The sequence below is a fragment of the Ochotona princeps genome, chromosome X (assembly GCF_030435755.1).
Source record: "Ochotona princeps isolate mOchPri1 chromosome X, mOchPri1.hap1, whole genome shotgun sequence".
In the NCBI taxonomy this organism is placed as follows: Eukaryota; Metazoa; Chordata; class Mammalia; order Lagomorpha; family Ochotonidae; genus Ochotona; species Ochotona princeps.
Genome location: NC_080865.1, coordinates 66,947,696 through 66,961,658, shown reverse-complemented (window position 1 = coordinate 66,961,658; position 13,963 = coordinate 66,947,696). Strand labels below are relative to the sequence as shown.

Sequence of the window (13,963 nt, the reverse complement as noted above, 5' to 3'; positions counted from 1 at the left end):
TATGACCCCCACATTCCTGTTTTGCATAACTTATTTCCTGTCACTGTTCACTTTTAAACACTTCACATATGTTATATTAAGAAGCCATGTGTTGGTGTGTGGATATCTTGATAACATACACTAACCAAAGGAAATGTCAACCTGGTTCATTCATATGATAACTCAATAGTCCCAACAAGCTCCTGTGATTCTCCATTAGAAATGTCTTTTGCAGTTCTCTGCTTTAGTGGGAGGAAAAGAGAAGTGCTCACATGTAATCAAATAGTTGCATTATGTGACTAGAAATTCAGGCTAACTCCCTGGGGTCCTGTAGACAATGTAGATAAGGATCATAGAATCTATGGTCCAGCTCCTGTCCATCTTCTCTCAACATCATCAGACCTAGACATCCTGAACCTCCTTGCCCTAATGATCTCTGACGTTATGATGTGCCTTTTCTTGCCTTCTATTACTTTTTTATTTTTAATTTTTTATTTTGAATTTTATGGTACAATTCCAGAGGGTATGGGGATTCCCTACCCCTCTCCAAATTCCCACCCTGACTGATTTTCCCGATATTATCACTATAGTATAGTCCTTCATAAGGAGTTATAATTCCATCACTCTGTTATTTAAGTGTGCTCCAACACTGCTGGTACACACAATGCAAGACAGTCCAGCATCCTATTGTGAAGATATATACAATAGCTTCTTTGGGAGTCCACCTTTGATTTAGAAGTAGAGATGCATACTGCATTGTATCTTCACATCTGAGTATGATAGTGGTCATTAGGCTGTCACTATACAGTCCCTTAAATGAGAAGCCATGAAACAATATCAACAATGGGAATGAAGTTAAAACATTAACAGCAAAATGGAGTTAAACAATATGCTACTGAATAACTAATGTGTCAATAAAGAAATAAAAGAGAAAACACCAAAGTTTCCTGGGTAAAATGATGCTACTGTGTGATCTACGAGTCAGTAAGAAAGTTGATAAGAGAAGAGAAACTATCAGGAAGAAAAGAAAAAAAAAACAAATTTCCTGATAGGATTGGCACCAAACAATGTAAATGCTAAACCTGATATGCCCTTCACTGATCTGTCCCCAGTCCCTTGTCCCCTAGCAATGCACGGCCCCCTCCATGCATGTAGTGGCCATGATAGCTGTGTGATGGCCCAGGCTGGTGTGCACCCACAGTGGTATGGTGGGCACTCAGTCTGCATCTCCCCAGAAATTTAAGGAAAAACACACCATCTATGCTGGCACACTGATACAGCTAATACAGAGTTGCCATTGATCAGGCCCATGATGCCTGCCAGCTGTCGACTGCTTTTCTCCCAGCAGTGTAACACTTGCCTAGTGTTGCTAACAGAGGGTGTTAAATGGATTATTATTAAGTGGGTTTTTTTCTGTATGAGAGTTTTGACCAAATGATTTCCACCTCTGACAATTCTTTAGATTTAAAATTTAAAGTTGAGTATTTTGACGTTGAGACTTCTATTTGGATCCCGAGAAATTTCAGAGGTGAGACGCAACCTGGAGTCACAATAATTCACTTTACACTGTGTACAATACATTACTGAATTGCAAAATAATGCCATACTTATGTTATGCTGATAAAAGCCTGAAGTTTGATTGTGTACATGGATCAATCCCTGCTGAAGGGACGTAATCTCAGAGTAGATCCCTTCCCTTACAACTGTATACTTAATGTGGTTTGTCCTTCATGTCCTGCAAGTTGAGTCTGAGAGGAAGCTAGACCTCTGTCCAGGCCTGTGTAGTGTCTGGACTGCAGCTCAGCTTCCATGGGCTCAGGGAAGCTTCAGGAGTGCAATCTTCCCAGAAGCAGACATTTACTACCCAGGACGTCATGGACGAGGCTGCACAAAGTGACAGAGGCAGCCATTTTCCCTAAGGAACACTTTACTTACCTGAATATAAAGCTGTTAATTGTCATGTGAATAACAGATAAATTATCTCATCAGTGAAGGAGAGAAAGGGGAAAGGAAGAGAGATGAAGGTTGAAATGGACAAAAAGGAGGGAGGGAGAAACACTATTCACAACATTATTAAAATTATGTCAGTGAAGCAAATTGAATCAATTGGAAACTAATACTCATCAAACCCCATTACAAACTAATAAATAAAATAATACTAAATAAGAAGGCTTAAAACTAAATTCAAAAAATACTTTCAGGGCCCAGCACGCTGGCCTAGTGGCAAAAGTTCTCTCCTTGCATGTACCCAGAACCCAAATGGGAGCCGGTTCTAATCCCGGCAGCTCCTCTCCCCATCCAGCTCCCTGCTTGTGCCTGGGAAAGCAATCGAGGACGGCCCAATACGTTGGGGACCTGCACCCACGTGGGAGACCCAAAGGAGGCTCTGGGCTTCAGGCTCTGAATTGTCTCAGCTCGGGCCTCTGTGGCCACTTGCGAAGTGAGTCAGCACATGGAAGATCCTCCTCTCAGCCTATCCTCCTCTCTGTGTATCTGATTTTACAGTAAAATAAATAAGTAAGTCTTAAAAAAAAAAACCAACAACAACAACACTTTCAACGTACAAACCTTAATAAACCAATCGCAGGTCTAGCTTGATAGCCTAGTGGCTAAGGTTCTCTACTTGAATACTCCAGGATCCCATATGGGCACTGGTTCTAAACCAGGCAGCACCGCTTTCCATCCAGGTCCCTGCTTGCAGCCTGGGAAAACAGTCGAGGATGGTTCAAAGACTTGGGACCCTGCCCCCGTGTGGGAGGCCCAGATGAAGCTCCAGGCTCCTGGCTACGGATCGGCGCAGGTCCTGACTTTGTGGCCACTTGGGGAGTGAATCAACAGACGAAAGATCTTCCTCTCTGGCTCTCTTCCTCTCTGTATATCTGGCTCTGTAATAAAAATAAATAAATCTTTCAAAAAAAGAGAATCCAACTTCAATTCTGCTACATTGTTGGATGAAACAGCCCAGGAGATGTATATGATTTGTGTGAACTCAAACTTTGTGATCTGAAAATGTTGTGTGGAGTCGGTTCCCATGAGATTTCTGTGAGGAAGGCTACAGGATCCCAGGCAGTGTTCCCAACCCTGAGCCAATGCTGGATGGTCCTGGGAAAGATTGGTCCCTCTTTCCTCCCTCTGTCCTTGCTTTCACTACCATACACCCAGCGTCATGGCCGTGCTGCAGGCAGAATTCCAGAGTGAACCAGGAAGTACTGGTGACACACTGATGATGTCATAAGGAATCCTCCCTCACTACAGTCTCCAGGAGGGAGGATCAACAAGGCATCCTCGACCCTGCGGGAGCATTAAGGCAGTTTAGAGGAGCAGCACTGGCTGCTTTCTCAGCCTGTTGCTCACGCCCCTGATTCCCGCAGGACCAATGCAGGACAGGGACTGTGCTGAGAAGCCAGAGCCCAGTAAGTCAACGCTCCAGTATGTCTTCTGTTCAAGAAACGTCTGTTCCTCTGGTCTCCCTGCTGCTCTGAGTCACTTGTGTGCTGTCCTGGTTAATTGTCTTCATTCGGGTTGTAAGGTGGCTGTCGGGGAGCTCACATTTACACGTTTTTTTCTCAGTGATGTTAAATTACATGCAGGGGCAAAGAAAATCAGAGCGATTCCAAGGAGGGGGCATGATATTACAAGAAAAGTGTCAACCCGCCAGAATCCGCAGGGTTCTCTGTGTGTTCTGTCAAACTCAGAACCTCGGAGGATACAATGTGAAAAGTGATGCAATTGAATGGAAAGCTATTGTTAGTTGTATTTGGAACCTTGTACATCCACTGATACTCAGCAAGTATTAGTTACTGATCAAAAGAGACACAGGAATACAGAAGATCTAAGTAGTATAATCAATGCAGGGGAATAATGAAGGTGGTATAATATAGCACTGCAAAGGAGCAGAATCTGTGTGCTTGGTCGGGCATTGGTTGATTTTTCTTGTCGTCTTGTTATGGTCACAAGGGTAGATGTTCTCCTGGGCATTCAAAGCAGCCTCAATAAATCTCAAAGCACTGATATTATAGAGACAATATTCTGTGAGTATACAAGGATCACACTAGAATTCAGTAGCAAAACATAACAGGGAAATCTCCAAATATTTGTAAACAGCTATTGATGCTTACAGTTCCTGTTTTCTATTCAGACACTCATTATACAAGAGTTGGCTGTAGCAAATGTTGACTCCTGCACGGAAAACGTGTCAGAGTGGGCCAAGATATTTGCTCTGGATATTTCCAGAAAATTTTTATTGAGGGCAATGATGGGAGCATTGGGACATTTTCGGTAGCTGCTGCAACAATGTCACCTGTCCTTAAAACTAGATTTGCCTGGGAAATGGAAGTCAGCTCTCATATAATCAGTCTGGTGGTTGGTAGGATTTGAGGATGTGGGGGAGGTTGTCTCCCAGGTATTGGTGCTATTGTAAAAGAATCTGAGAGAAGAAGGCAAGATTGAAACAGATTCTTAGTGTGTGAGTTTGCCCAGTGAAAACTACAGGTGGACACATTTCTGTTTATTTAAATCTCCCTTTAAAAAATTGACACAAGTGTTTCTTCATTCAAGATTTCTTTTCCCACGGTTCTACTTGTAGGATATCCGAACAGGTATTGGAGTCTTCTTTCTAAGCTCCCTAGGACTGTTTCCATGGGGGCAGGTTATTACATTTCTTGCATTAATATGTCTATAGACTATGAGGTAGTACCTCACAAACTTGTGTGTCTTCAACGTAATAGATTTGTTTTGAATTTCAGAATTCTGTGATGGTACCACCCACCATGAACGGATGAAGAAAGACTGGGATTTGTTCCATCGCCGTTTATACCAGGAAAACCTTCAGTATGAACATGGTGTGTCTGAGCCTCCACCTTCACACCACCAGGAGGCGGATGGAGCCCAGGCAATGGTAGATGCCCAGGAAGATGCCCAGTTACAGTGGTAAGTGGATAAAGTGCTGTATTTAAAAGAAGCAACCTCTTGAAGCATGGGACTCTTCCATTTCTGGGTCTTCGTGTGTGTGTGTGTGTGTGTGTGTGTGTGTGTGTGTGTGTGTGTGTGTAATGGGAAACCTAAAGCATGCCAGAAGTGGTGTGATGACCAGGAATTTCTACCTCCAGTCATCAGAGAAAGGAGTTGGGTGTGGAAGATTGCCGTACCACTTATAGAAACCTGCTCTTACTTGTTTCCAAGCACTTCTTATACTACACAATACAAGAAGAGGACGGTGAAAGTTTCTCATCATGGCCAAATCCACACGCCTTTGTGCCGATTTAGAAAACATCCAAGGAAAGACATGAGGGGAAGAACACAGGATGGAACTGCATCATGCTGGTTCAAAGTCACAGTGAGTGTCTTGCTAAGGTCTGCATGAGGTACAATACTCAGAAATCTTATAGAAGTAAGGATGTGTGAACCCAGGTGATTCAGTGGAGGAGAGAATCCAAATTTAGAGAAAATAGTGCTCTGAAAAACCCAGATATTGAGTACAGAAAAATTCTGTGAGCACTCTTTCTTCCAGAAACATCTAATTCCAGTTGGAAAGTCTGAGGGGGAACACTGAGTTTGCCACTCTGAATTCTGTACTATTGATATTATCATTGATTTTTGCTCTTTACACTTAGATTCCATATGCAAGAAAGTATAACAAGACAAAACTGATGACATCAATTCAGAGTTACTGCGCTCTTCGCTTCGTTGCCGTGGACGTAAGACAGGATGGTGAAGGCAGAGGGGTGGGAGAGGGGAGAGAGGAGCCTGGCTCAGCAGGAACAGATAAGCTGTCAGACTGTTGCTGTTGCTTCCCCATAGTTTCATTACATCAGGAACCAGGCCTGTTTCTTTATTCAAGATGAGATTGCAGCATCTGCCCTGAGGGATGTGAGTGAAAAGATTCGGGATGATGACAACAGAAAGGTGTGCGCAGAGGACACTGCAAAACCGAGTCCCAGGGCCAGGGGCTGGTGGTGTTCCTGCTTGGGATCAGAGATCCTGGTGCTTACCCTGCCCCTTCTTTCACAGATAGCTGTGTTCGTCCATCGCTCTGCTGCACCCTACTCTGTGCAGAACCAGCTCAAACCAGAAGAAATGCAACTGCTGAAGGTAACGAGGTTAAGGAATGTTGTGCAGTGCACACTCCACAGACCTGCCTCTTCTCCCCGCAGTCCTACATGTCCCTGTCACCAGCCCCTCTGGCTGAGCCTCAGAGCCCTGCTCTCCATATGTGTCTTCACAGCGCACTTTGTACAAACGGTATGATGCCAACACAAAGCGCCTTGATCTACAAAGTCTACGACTTGACCCAGGTATAGCTGAGAGCTGCAGTTGCATGGAGAGAGAAGGCAGGGTGTATGGGGGAGAGAATAACCTGGGAAGTACACAAAGTGATGACCACTTGGAAGGTGTTGGTGTTGGCTCTTGTCAACTCATCTCCTTCTGGTTCCCTTCTCCTGGTTTCCTGAAGACTTGATGCATCATCATATTGACATGATACTGAATCAAAGGCAATGCATGGCTGCAACCCTACAGATCATTGGAACAGAATTTCCCGAGGTACGGTCCTAGGACTAGGGCTCCAACATGGGACAGAGTGTCTCAGGGTGGACTGGAGAGCAAGCGTATCTCCCAAGCCACAGATATGAACTATCACTCCAACCCCTCCTTCCCCAAAGCTCTTGGCTCTGAATTTGTGCAACAACAAACTGTACCATCTGGATGGCCTGTCTGACATTTTAGACAAGGCCCCCAAAGTCAAGACCTTGAACCTGTGTGATAATGAGGTGAGAAGAGGGAGCCACAAGTAAGTGGGGTTGAGGATGAGTCGGCGGGTGCATATCAGGTGACAACATGCAGATGATATACCTGTGGGTAAGGGTCAGGACTGGGAGTGCAGGGCCATGGACGTCTCTCCTTGTAACTCATATTGCTCTTATCCTCTTGTTTGTCGCAGATTCGGACAACGCTAGAACTGGAGAAGGTAAAAGAGCTGAAGCTGGAAGAGCTGTGGCTGAAAGGGAACCCGCTGTACAAGATCTTCCCTGACCACGCAGCCTATGTAAGGTCAGTGGGAGTGTCTGTGACCTGTCTGTGGACATTCATCTGCCAGGGGCTCAAGCTGGCCCTGAGTGCCACCTTAGGAGGACATAGCCCTGGTATTCTGGGAACACGTGGACGCTGCCCTCTCCACTTTGTCCTTCAGCTGTGCTTTGAGGTCTCCTTTCTCCTTCTGCCAAATGATTAGGGTGTTTATCCCTCTTCAGTACCCTGGACTCCCAGGGTGACCTCCCATTAGTTTTGCTCCAAGAAGCAAGGTTCCGTGTCTTCACAAGGGGCAGCAATATTTAGCCCCAAACCAGATGGTGTGGCCCTGAACTTAGACAGCTCTTACATCCCACCTTCTCAGCCTGACTCAATGCTGAGAGGAGCCCTTCTTCCTCTGCTTCAAATTGCTCCCAGAACCTGTGTGAGGTTTAAACGTTCTTTTCCTGCCCCATTTTGTAGAGCTGGTAGCTAGCTGCATGCCTGCTAGCATGACATCAGACCCTTTGTTTCACTTCCGGGAGCTGGGACTTACCTGAGGAGAAACCCATGTTTTCTGATTCAAGGGGTTAGCTGCTGGCGACTGTCAGAGAGAGAGGGAGTTTCTTGAGCCAAGGCTGGAAGGTCAAGGGTAGAGGAGATGGGCAAGATACAAGGGCAGGCCTCTCATGGGCACCACTTCTACCTTCATCCTCGACTACATCCTCCAGAGGAGACCCAAAGGTCCTTGATGCATCTGATTCCTTGCTTAATGCTCTGACAACTAGGCACTGCTGCCTGTGGATCTGGGGAAGAGAACACAGTGATGCCAGCAGGGGGCCAGAATCCTTGATCCATTGTTCCTTCAGGGGACGTGCTCCCATCCCTGGGCTGCTCGGTGCCCATACCTCACTCAACCAACATCACACAGGTGACAAAGGCTCAACCTGCCTCCCGTTGCCTCTCACAAGTCCAGCCTCTTCTCATGCCTCCCTGACCCCTCAGGTCCAGCCAATGGCCCCTGATGAGAAGGGTTGCAGCAGAATACCCACTTCCTGCTCCTTTCCTTCTTGATCCCAGCACAGTGGTTGAGTCTCTTCCCCTTCCTTTTGTTTCCTACTCCTTCTTTGTGCTCTCTTTTGTCTCCCTCACCTCTCTGTGGCCTACCATAGTCGCCTTCTCTCATCATGCCCATACTTACTTGATCCTGTGTCTGGGTCCACATATCACTCTCCTTTTGTCTCATTTCCCCCAGGCCGCTGCTAGGGGGTTGAGTTGGTCTTTCCCAGCTGGTGCCTGCAGAGTGATTCATAGTCTGAGAAGCAGCACAGGCTTGGTCTCCCACCCCATCCCTGCAGCATGTGGAGATTCCCAACACCACACCACAGAAACTACGGGATATTGGGAGTTGGATGAGTTCTGGGATGCCAGTGGGTCTCTTGCTGGCCCTGGAGTAGTTAGTGAGGACAGAATGCGTGATGTAGAAGAAACGGGAAAGGAGTTTAGAGGAAGAACAGATGCAAAAGAGGAAAAATGGTGTGCAATCCCAACTGTCAGCCACTACTATCTCTTACTCTCTCTCTTTTTTTAATCCGACAGAAAGATTTTGGATTGCTTCCCCAATTTGTCACGCCTGGTGAGTACCTGTACTCATCACTCTCTCTTCTTTTGACGGACACCATCTCAATAACTGCTCACAACATTTGGGTGGATTTGGGTAACACGTTGGCATCACAGAATCTTTCACTAGAGAGATGACTTCTAATGAAGGCCATGCATATTCCCAGTGCAAAACATATCCTGAAGTACACGCAGACATGTGGTTGTACACGACCTTGCACACACCACGTGTTCATTGTACTGCTCTCTTCCCAAGGATGGCAAAGACTTATCCCCACCAGTTGCTGAAATGGATGCACAGAAGACAATAAAACCAAGTGAGGTGAGGAGGAGGGACTAGGGGAGACTTTAGGATGGTGTAGCAGCTCGGGGTGGGGAGATGGGGCTACATCACTTACAATTTCTAAAATGGATCTCTTTACATTCCAGAAAAGTTCTCAAGAAATCGAAATGATAAAAAATCTGATCCTCAATTTCCTTCACCAGTAAGTATGCCAGGGACTATGAGGAAGGCCAGGCTTCCCACTCATGCATAGGTCTGCTCACAGGAGTTTTCAAGTGTCAGTGGGTCTGCGCACAGACATAGCCCATCTTCATTGCTTCCCCACAGCTATTACTTTATCTATGACTATGGAGATCGCCACACTCTCATTAATGTTTACCACGAGAAGGCTTATTTCTCTCTGACCACTGGCTTCAACTCCACGGACCCGGTCCCGTAAGTACTGCATTCACATCTCATCTGGGGCCAGGTAGTTCCAAGGCAGACACAGGTCAGCTCCTGCAATCAGCTCTGCTGCCTGGAACACTGCTTACTGTTCTTTGTGGTCCCCTAGGACCGAATTGTATAAATACGCCAAGACCAGCAGGAATATCAAGAACATCACAGAAGCAAGTAAGCGTTTGACGGGGAAGTCCGGATGAGGCCGAAGAAAAGAGACAGTTATAAGATCCAAGGGATGGGTGTGGCAGCATAGATCTCTTCTTCTCTCACATAGACCTGAGGAGGCAACTGCTGAAGCACACAAACCATGTCATCGTGGACACTCTCAACATGTTGCCTAAAACACGACATTACTTCAGCTCCTTCTCAATAGACACCTGCTTCTACACGGTGAGCACCTGCTTCCTCCCTCTGGCATGCCTGAAGTAGTTAGAGCTAGGCAAGAGGTGAAGGGGCATCCTGAGAACCCGAGTTCTTCTTCCCTTTCAGGATAAGTCCTTCATTGCCACTGTCAAGGGGATATTCAGGGGAGGTGAGTGCTCTCCATAGTCACCTCCTCAGAGCCCCACCACACTCTTCTTCTCCCTGGCCTACCCCTCAGAACTCTCCCAGCTTCTCCCAAATCTGTTTCCTTCCTTCTGCTTATTGCTCTGGTGTTCTCCTTCTCCTTGTCTGTCCAAACTGTGTTCTCATCCATATTGGCCCATGCCTGTCTACCCCACATAATTCAGCACCTGGGACACAGGCTGTGCAGTTGACTTCCAGCCCCATTATATGCTTTCTTGTGATGTAGACCCTTCTTTTTTCTCCTCACGGCTGACCAATGCAATGTACGGCACTAGCGTCGTTGTCTTGGCTCCTAAGAATTAAAATTAAGAGGTGATTTGTCACATTGGAGTCAGTTTGACCAGTATGATCCTCTTCAGTATTAGACCCAGACTGAGAAAGCTGTGTGAGTGGGTAAAGAATGTGTAAGTCCAAGTGGTACTGTGTTTTGTCCTTGAAACAGAGAGTACATCTGAAAATTCGGTGTTTGGTTTCATCCGGACGTTCGTTGGGTTCCTGACTGACACTTCCATGTAAGTGCTGTGCTGTTCGTGGAACAGTCATTCCTGCCCAGGACCACTTGTAAGGGAATGCGATAATGTGGCACTCATGATGTGCTCAGTTACTGGGACTAGCCATAGGTAGAGCTGAGGAACAAAGTGGCCTGGAGGTTAAAGGAGATGTTTCTGGAGCCAGTTAGTGGTTCCTCCTGCTGATCCCACCACTTTGCATGCATGGGAAGTTGGTCACATTACTTTATGACACCATGATTCACCGCCCCACTGAAGGTGTGGATAACTGTGTCCACTCCTTTGCTCTGTCGTGCAGGAAAAGTGCAGAGGGTGAAGTGTACTTAAAATATTAGACCGACTTAAAATAATAGACAGTCTTCTCCAGCATGAGCTCAAGGTAGGGTTAGAGGACACAGCTCTGAACCTTGGGAGGCAGGAGAAGGGGGAACATGTGAGAATCTGGTAGGTGTGTGGTAGTGGTTATGGAAGAGCCTGTTGGGAGCCTGTTGGGAGCTCTGTGCAGCTGGCTGAGGACCCATTTCCCCGACAGTGTGTGCATCCTGAATGACCATCTCTTTGTGAGCAACACCAACCCTGGAAAGGTCCGGAACAGCTTCTCAATCGTGGGAGCCATCCCATGCTCCCGCTGTCCACCCACCCTCTCCCTGCTGCAGGAAGAGATGGTGCATGCATTCTCTCAGCAGTCTGCGATGAAACTTTCGTGGAGCCAGAAGTGAGTGCTGGTTGACCATGGGAATAGGGGCAGTAGGACAACATGTATGTAATGCATGTAATGTGGAGAAGTGTGTTTGACTACTTTGCTTCTGTATGAAAATATTGTGCATATGGAAGAGAGAAACTTTTATACCGATACCTGTAGAGAATTTTTCAACTTATTTTCAGGTTTTATATTATATACAGAGTTATTTTGCTGCCTGCAACACACCCAGTGCACATACAAGTGCTGGTTCAATTCCCGGCTGCTCCTTTCCTAGGTGACCACCTAGAGAAGGGAAAATGTGTGCTCTTTGAAAGACAGGAGTATTTGTAGCAGCAGTGGAAGCAACTCCATTTCCGCTTAGCTGAAAAGTGGATCATTAAGGGTGGCTACCCACATCCTGCGGTCCTAAGCATCATAATTCTGACATAGGCTGTCACAAAGCATCACGTGCCGTGTGACTCTGCTTGTAACAGACACCTAGAGCCGGGAAATCCATAGAGACTGAGAGCAGAGACATGCTTGCCTGGGACTGGGAGAAAGAGCTAGAGTGAAAAGTCATCACTAACCGTTAAGGAGTTTCTTTTCTAAACAAGAATACGACCTTGGCATTAGTTGGGATATTTGCAAGTCTTGTGAGAACAGTATCAAACCCTGAATTACACATTTTGTGAGGATACTTTTTGTATTACATGGCTGTTATCCAATTTAAATATGTTTGAAAGTCATTTGAGTTTATACTTTAAATTTCTGTATATTCTTTTGAAATAAAAATATGATGTCCTTTTTTACTTGAAAGTCAGAGTTTAAGATGGAGAAGGAGACACACATACACAAAAAGAGTGAGAGGCACTCTCCATTGACTTTGTCTGGGCCACATTGAAGACAGGATCTTGAACTTCTTTCAGGTCTCCCACATGGATGGCAAGGGCTCAAGCACTGGGGTATCTCCTGCTGCTTTCCCCAGCCCATCAGCAGGGATGTGGTCAGATACATAGCAGCCTGGAATGGAACTGGTGCCCATATGAGATTTCAGGAGTGCCGCTGGTGGCTTTATCCACTGCTTTTGCCAGGCTCCAACATACCTTTCTAAAGCAGTATGTATGTACAAAATGCCTTGGGTTTTTTTGAGCATCACTGTTTCTCTGCTGTGGCATCCAGGGTGTGAATGTTAGGGAAAGACATTGTGGTTGTTGAAAGCTTTCCTTCATGGTTAGAGCAATAATCACTCTGGCGCATGTGTACCGGGGAAGAGTGGCACCATTGATGAGGTGGCATGATGCGACTGGTGTGTGTGCTCTGTGGAGGTCATGTGTTCTTCTCCCAATGCAGGTGCCTTGAAGACAATGGATGGAACTTTACCAGTGCAGTGCAGGCCTTCTCCACGCTCCAGGTGAGGCCTGGGAAGCAAGTGGGTAAAGACGGGTGTGTCTGGGCCTTCACGATTGTGGAAGGGGTTAGCTTGGGGGTTGAACTTGGGACCCCTGGCTCTTCTGATGTCCTGATTCCTTCCCTCTAGGACCAAGGTGTCATTCCAAAGGAGGCGTTCAAGAAAAGCACCTAAAAGAAAACCAAGCTCTGCTCAGCATGTTAGTCATGTCCTCTTTTCTTTCCGTTTTGTAGACCTGGGCATTTGAGACACTAAATATCATTCCTGCAAGTGTGGTAACATCTGCAGAACATTCTTGTCTGGATTCATATTAAATTGTGTCATGGTATAGTGTAGCCTAACGTAGTATGTGCATCTGTGTTTTCCAGAACGTTCTTGCATCTCAGCTATTTGCAAATACAAACAGGGATGAATTGTGCATGGCAATGAGTATTGTAACCCAATCGGAGATGGCCTGCAACATGTCAGAGTATTCACCTACTGTTATTGCAGCCTTGCTCAGCCTTGCCTGTTCCCCTCCCAACTTTGTCCAGCAGGTTCAACAGCCTAGTGCAGCCTGGCGCATTCACAAGTCCAGCCCTCATGTCAACTGGGGTAGAGGGTGTTGCCATCCTGTGTGGCCTGGCCTGCATCCAATCCTGACTCTCACTTGTGCGATTCGATGTTGCGGACTTTCCCATTTTATCCTGTGCCAGAAGTGGCAGACATATGCCAATGAGTGTTGCGGGATCGATGTCTGGCCTGGCCTGCTGCAGGCCCTGCGTTCCTACTCACAAATGGAAGGTGAAACTTAGCAGAAGAGGCATCCATGTTCCATCTCAAGGCCCACTCCCAGCTCCAAATCTTGTAAGTGCTTCTCAGTGCTGCAGCCCAGCCTGACATGTTATGCCACCAGTTCTGGCACTTAGCAATGGGTACTGTGACCTACTCCAGCTGGCCTGTGTGCATTCCAATCTCATCAATGCATGCTATAGCCCAGCCGAATTGGTACCACCCAAGTCCCAGCTTTCAAGTTACCTGCCTGTTCCATGGAACAGGCAGGCCTGTCCCATGGAACAGGCAGGCCTGTCCCACACTCATTCATGCTTTTGTGAGTTCTAGTAGGCACTGAAGCATAGCCTAGTCTACCCTGCCATGTGACCCAGCCTTCATGCATGCTGAAGGGTGCTACAATCTTGCCCAGTGTATTCTGCCCACAACCAAGCCTCTCACACTCACCTCTGGGACAGGACCTGCTGCCTGGCAGGAGAGAGCAAATATTTACTCTATACTCTACCAGGCCTTTTCCCAGCTCCAGGTCTGGCATGTGCTGGTGGGCTCTGTGACAACCTGGAATGGCCTGCCTGCCTTCTCAGCTCTTGCTGGTGGGTATTGCAGTGTAGCCAAGCTGAGTGTGGCCCACGCCCTGTCCTGACTCTTATGCATGACAGCATGTCTTGTGGACTGACTCCCCATATTCTGGGCCGCAT

General features: G+C 46.7%; 1 protein-coding gene across 1 annotated transcript; it reads left to right on the top strand.

Moving 5' to 3' along the window:
• The first annotated feature begins 3,240 nt into the window (after positions 1-3,240).
• On the top strand, positions 3,241-12,668 carry LOC131478633 (nuclear RNA export factor 2-like). Its single transcript, XM_058659139.1, has 21 exons — positions 3,241-3,392; positions 4,725-4,908; positions 5,161-5,314; positions 5,592-5,675; positions 5,779-5,883; positions 5,989-6,069; positions 6,203-6,272; positions 6,431-6,519; positions 6,639-6,746; positions 6,917-7,026; positions 8,584-8,620; positions 8,861-8,926; positions 9,034-9,089; positions 9,215-9,322; positions 9,441-9,499; positions 9,603-9,718; positions 9,818-9,860; positions 10,338-10,407; positions 10,937-11,119; positions 12,437-12,497; positions 12,624-12,668. Exons 1-21 carry the CDS (start codon positions 3,356-3,358, stop codon positions 12,666-12,668), a joined length of 1,866 nt encoding a protein of 621 aa, XP_058515122.1. The 5' UTR covers positions 3,241-3,355.
• Positions 12,669-13,963: the final 1,295 nt, after the last annotated feature.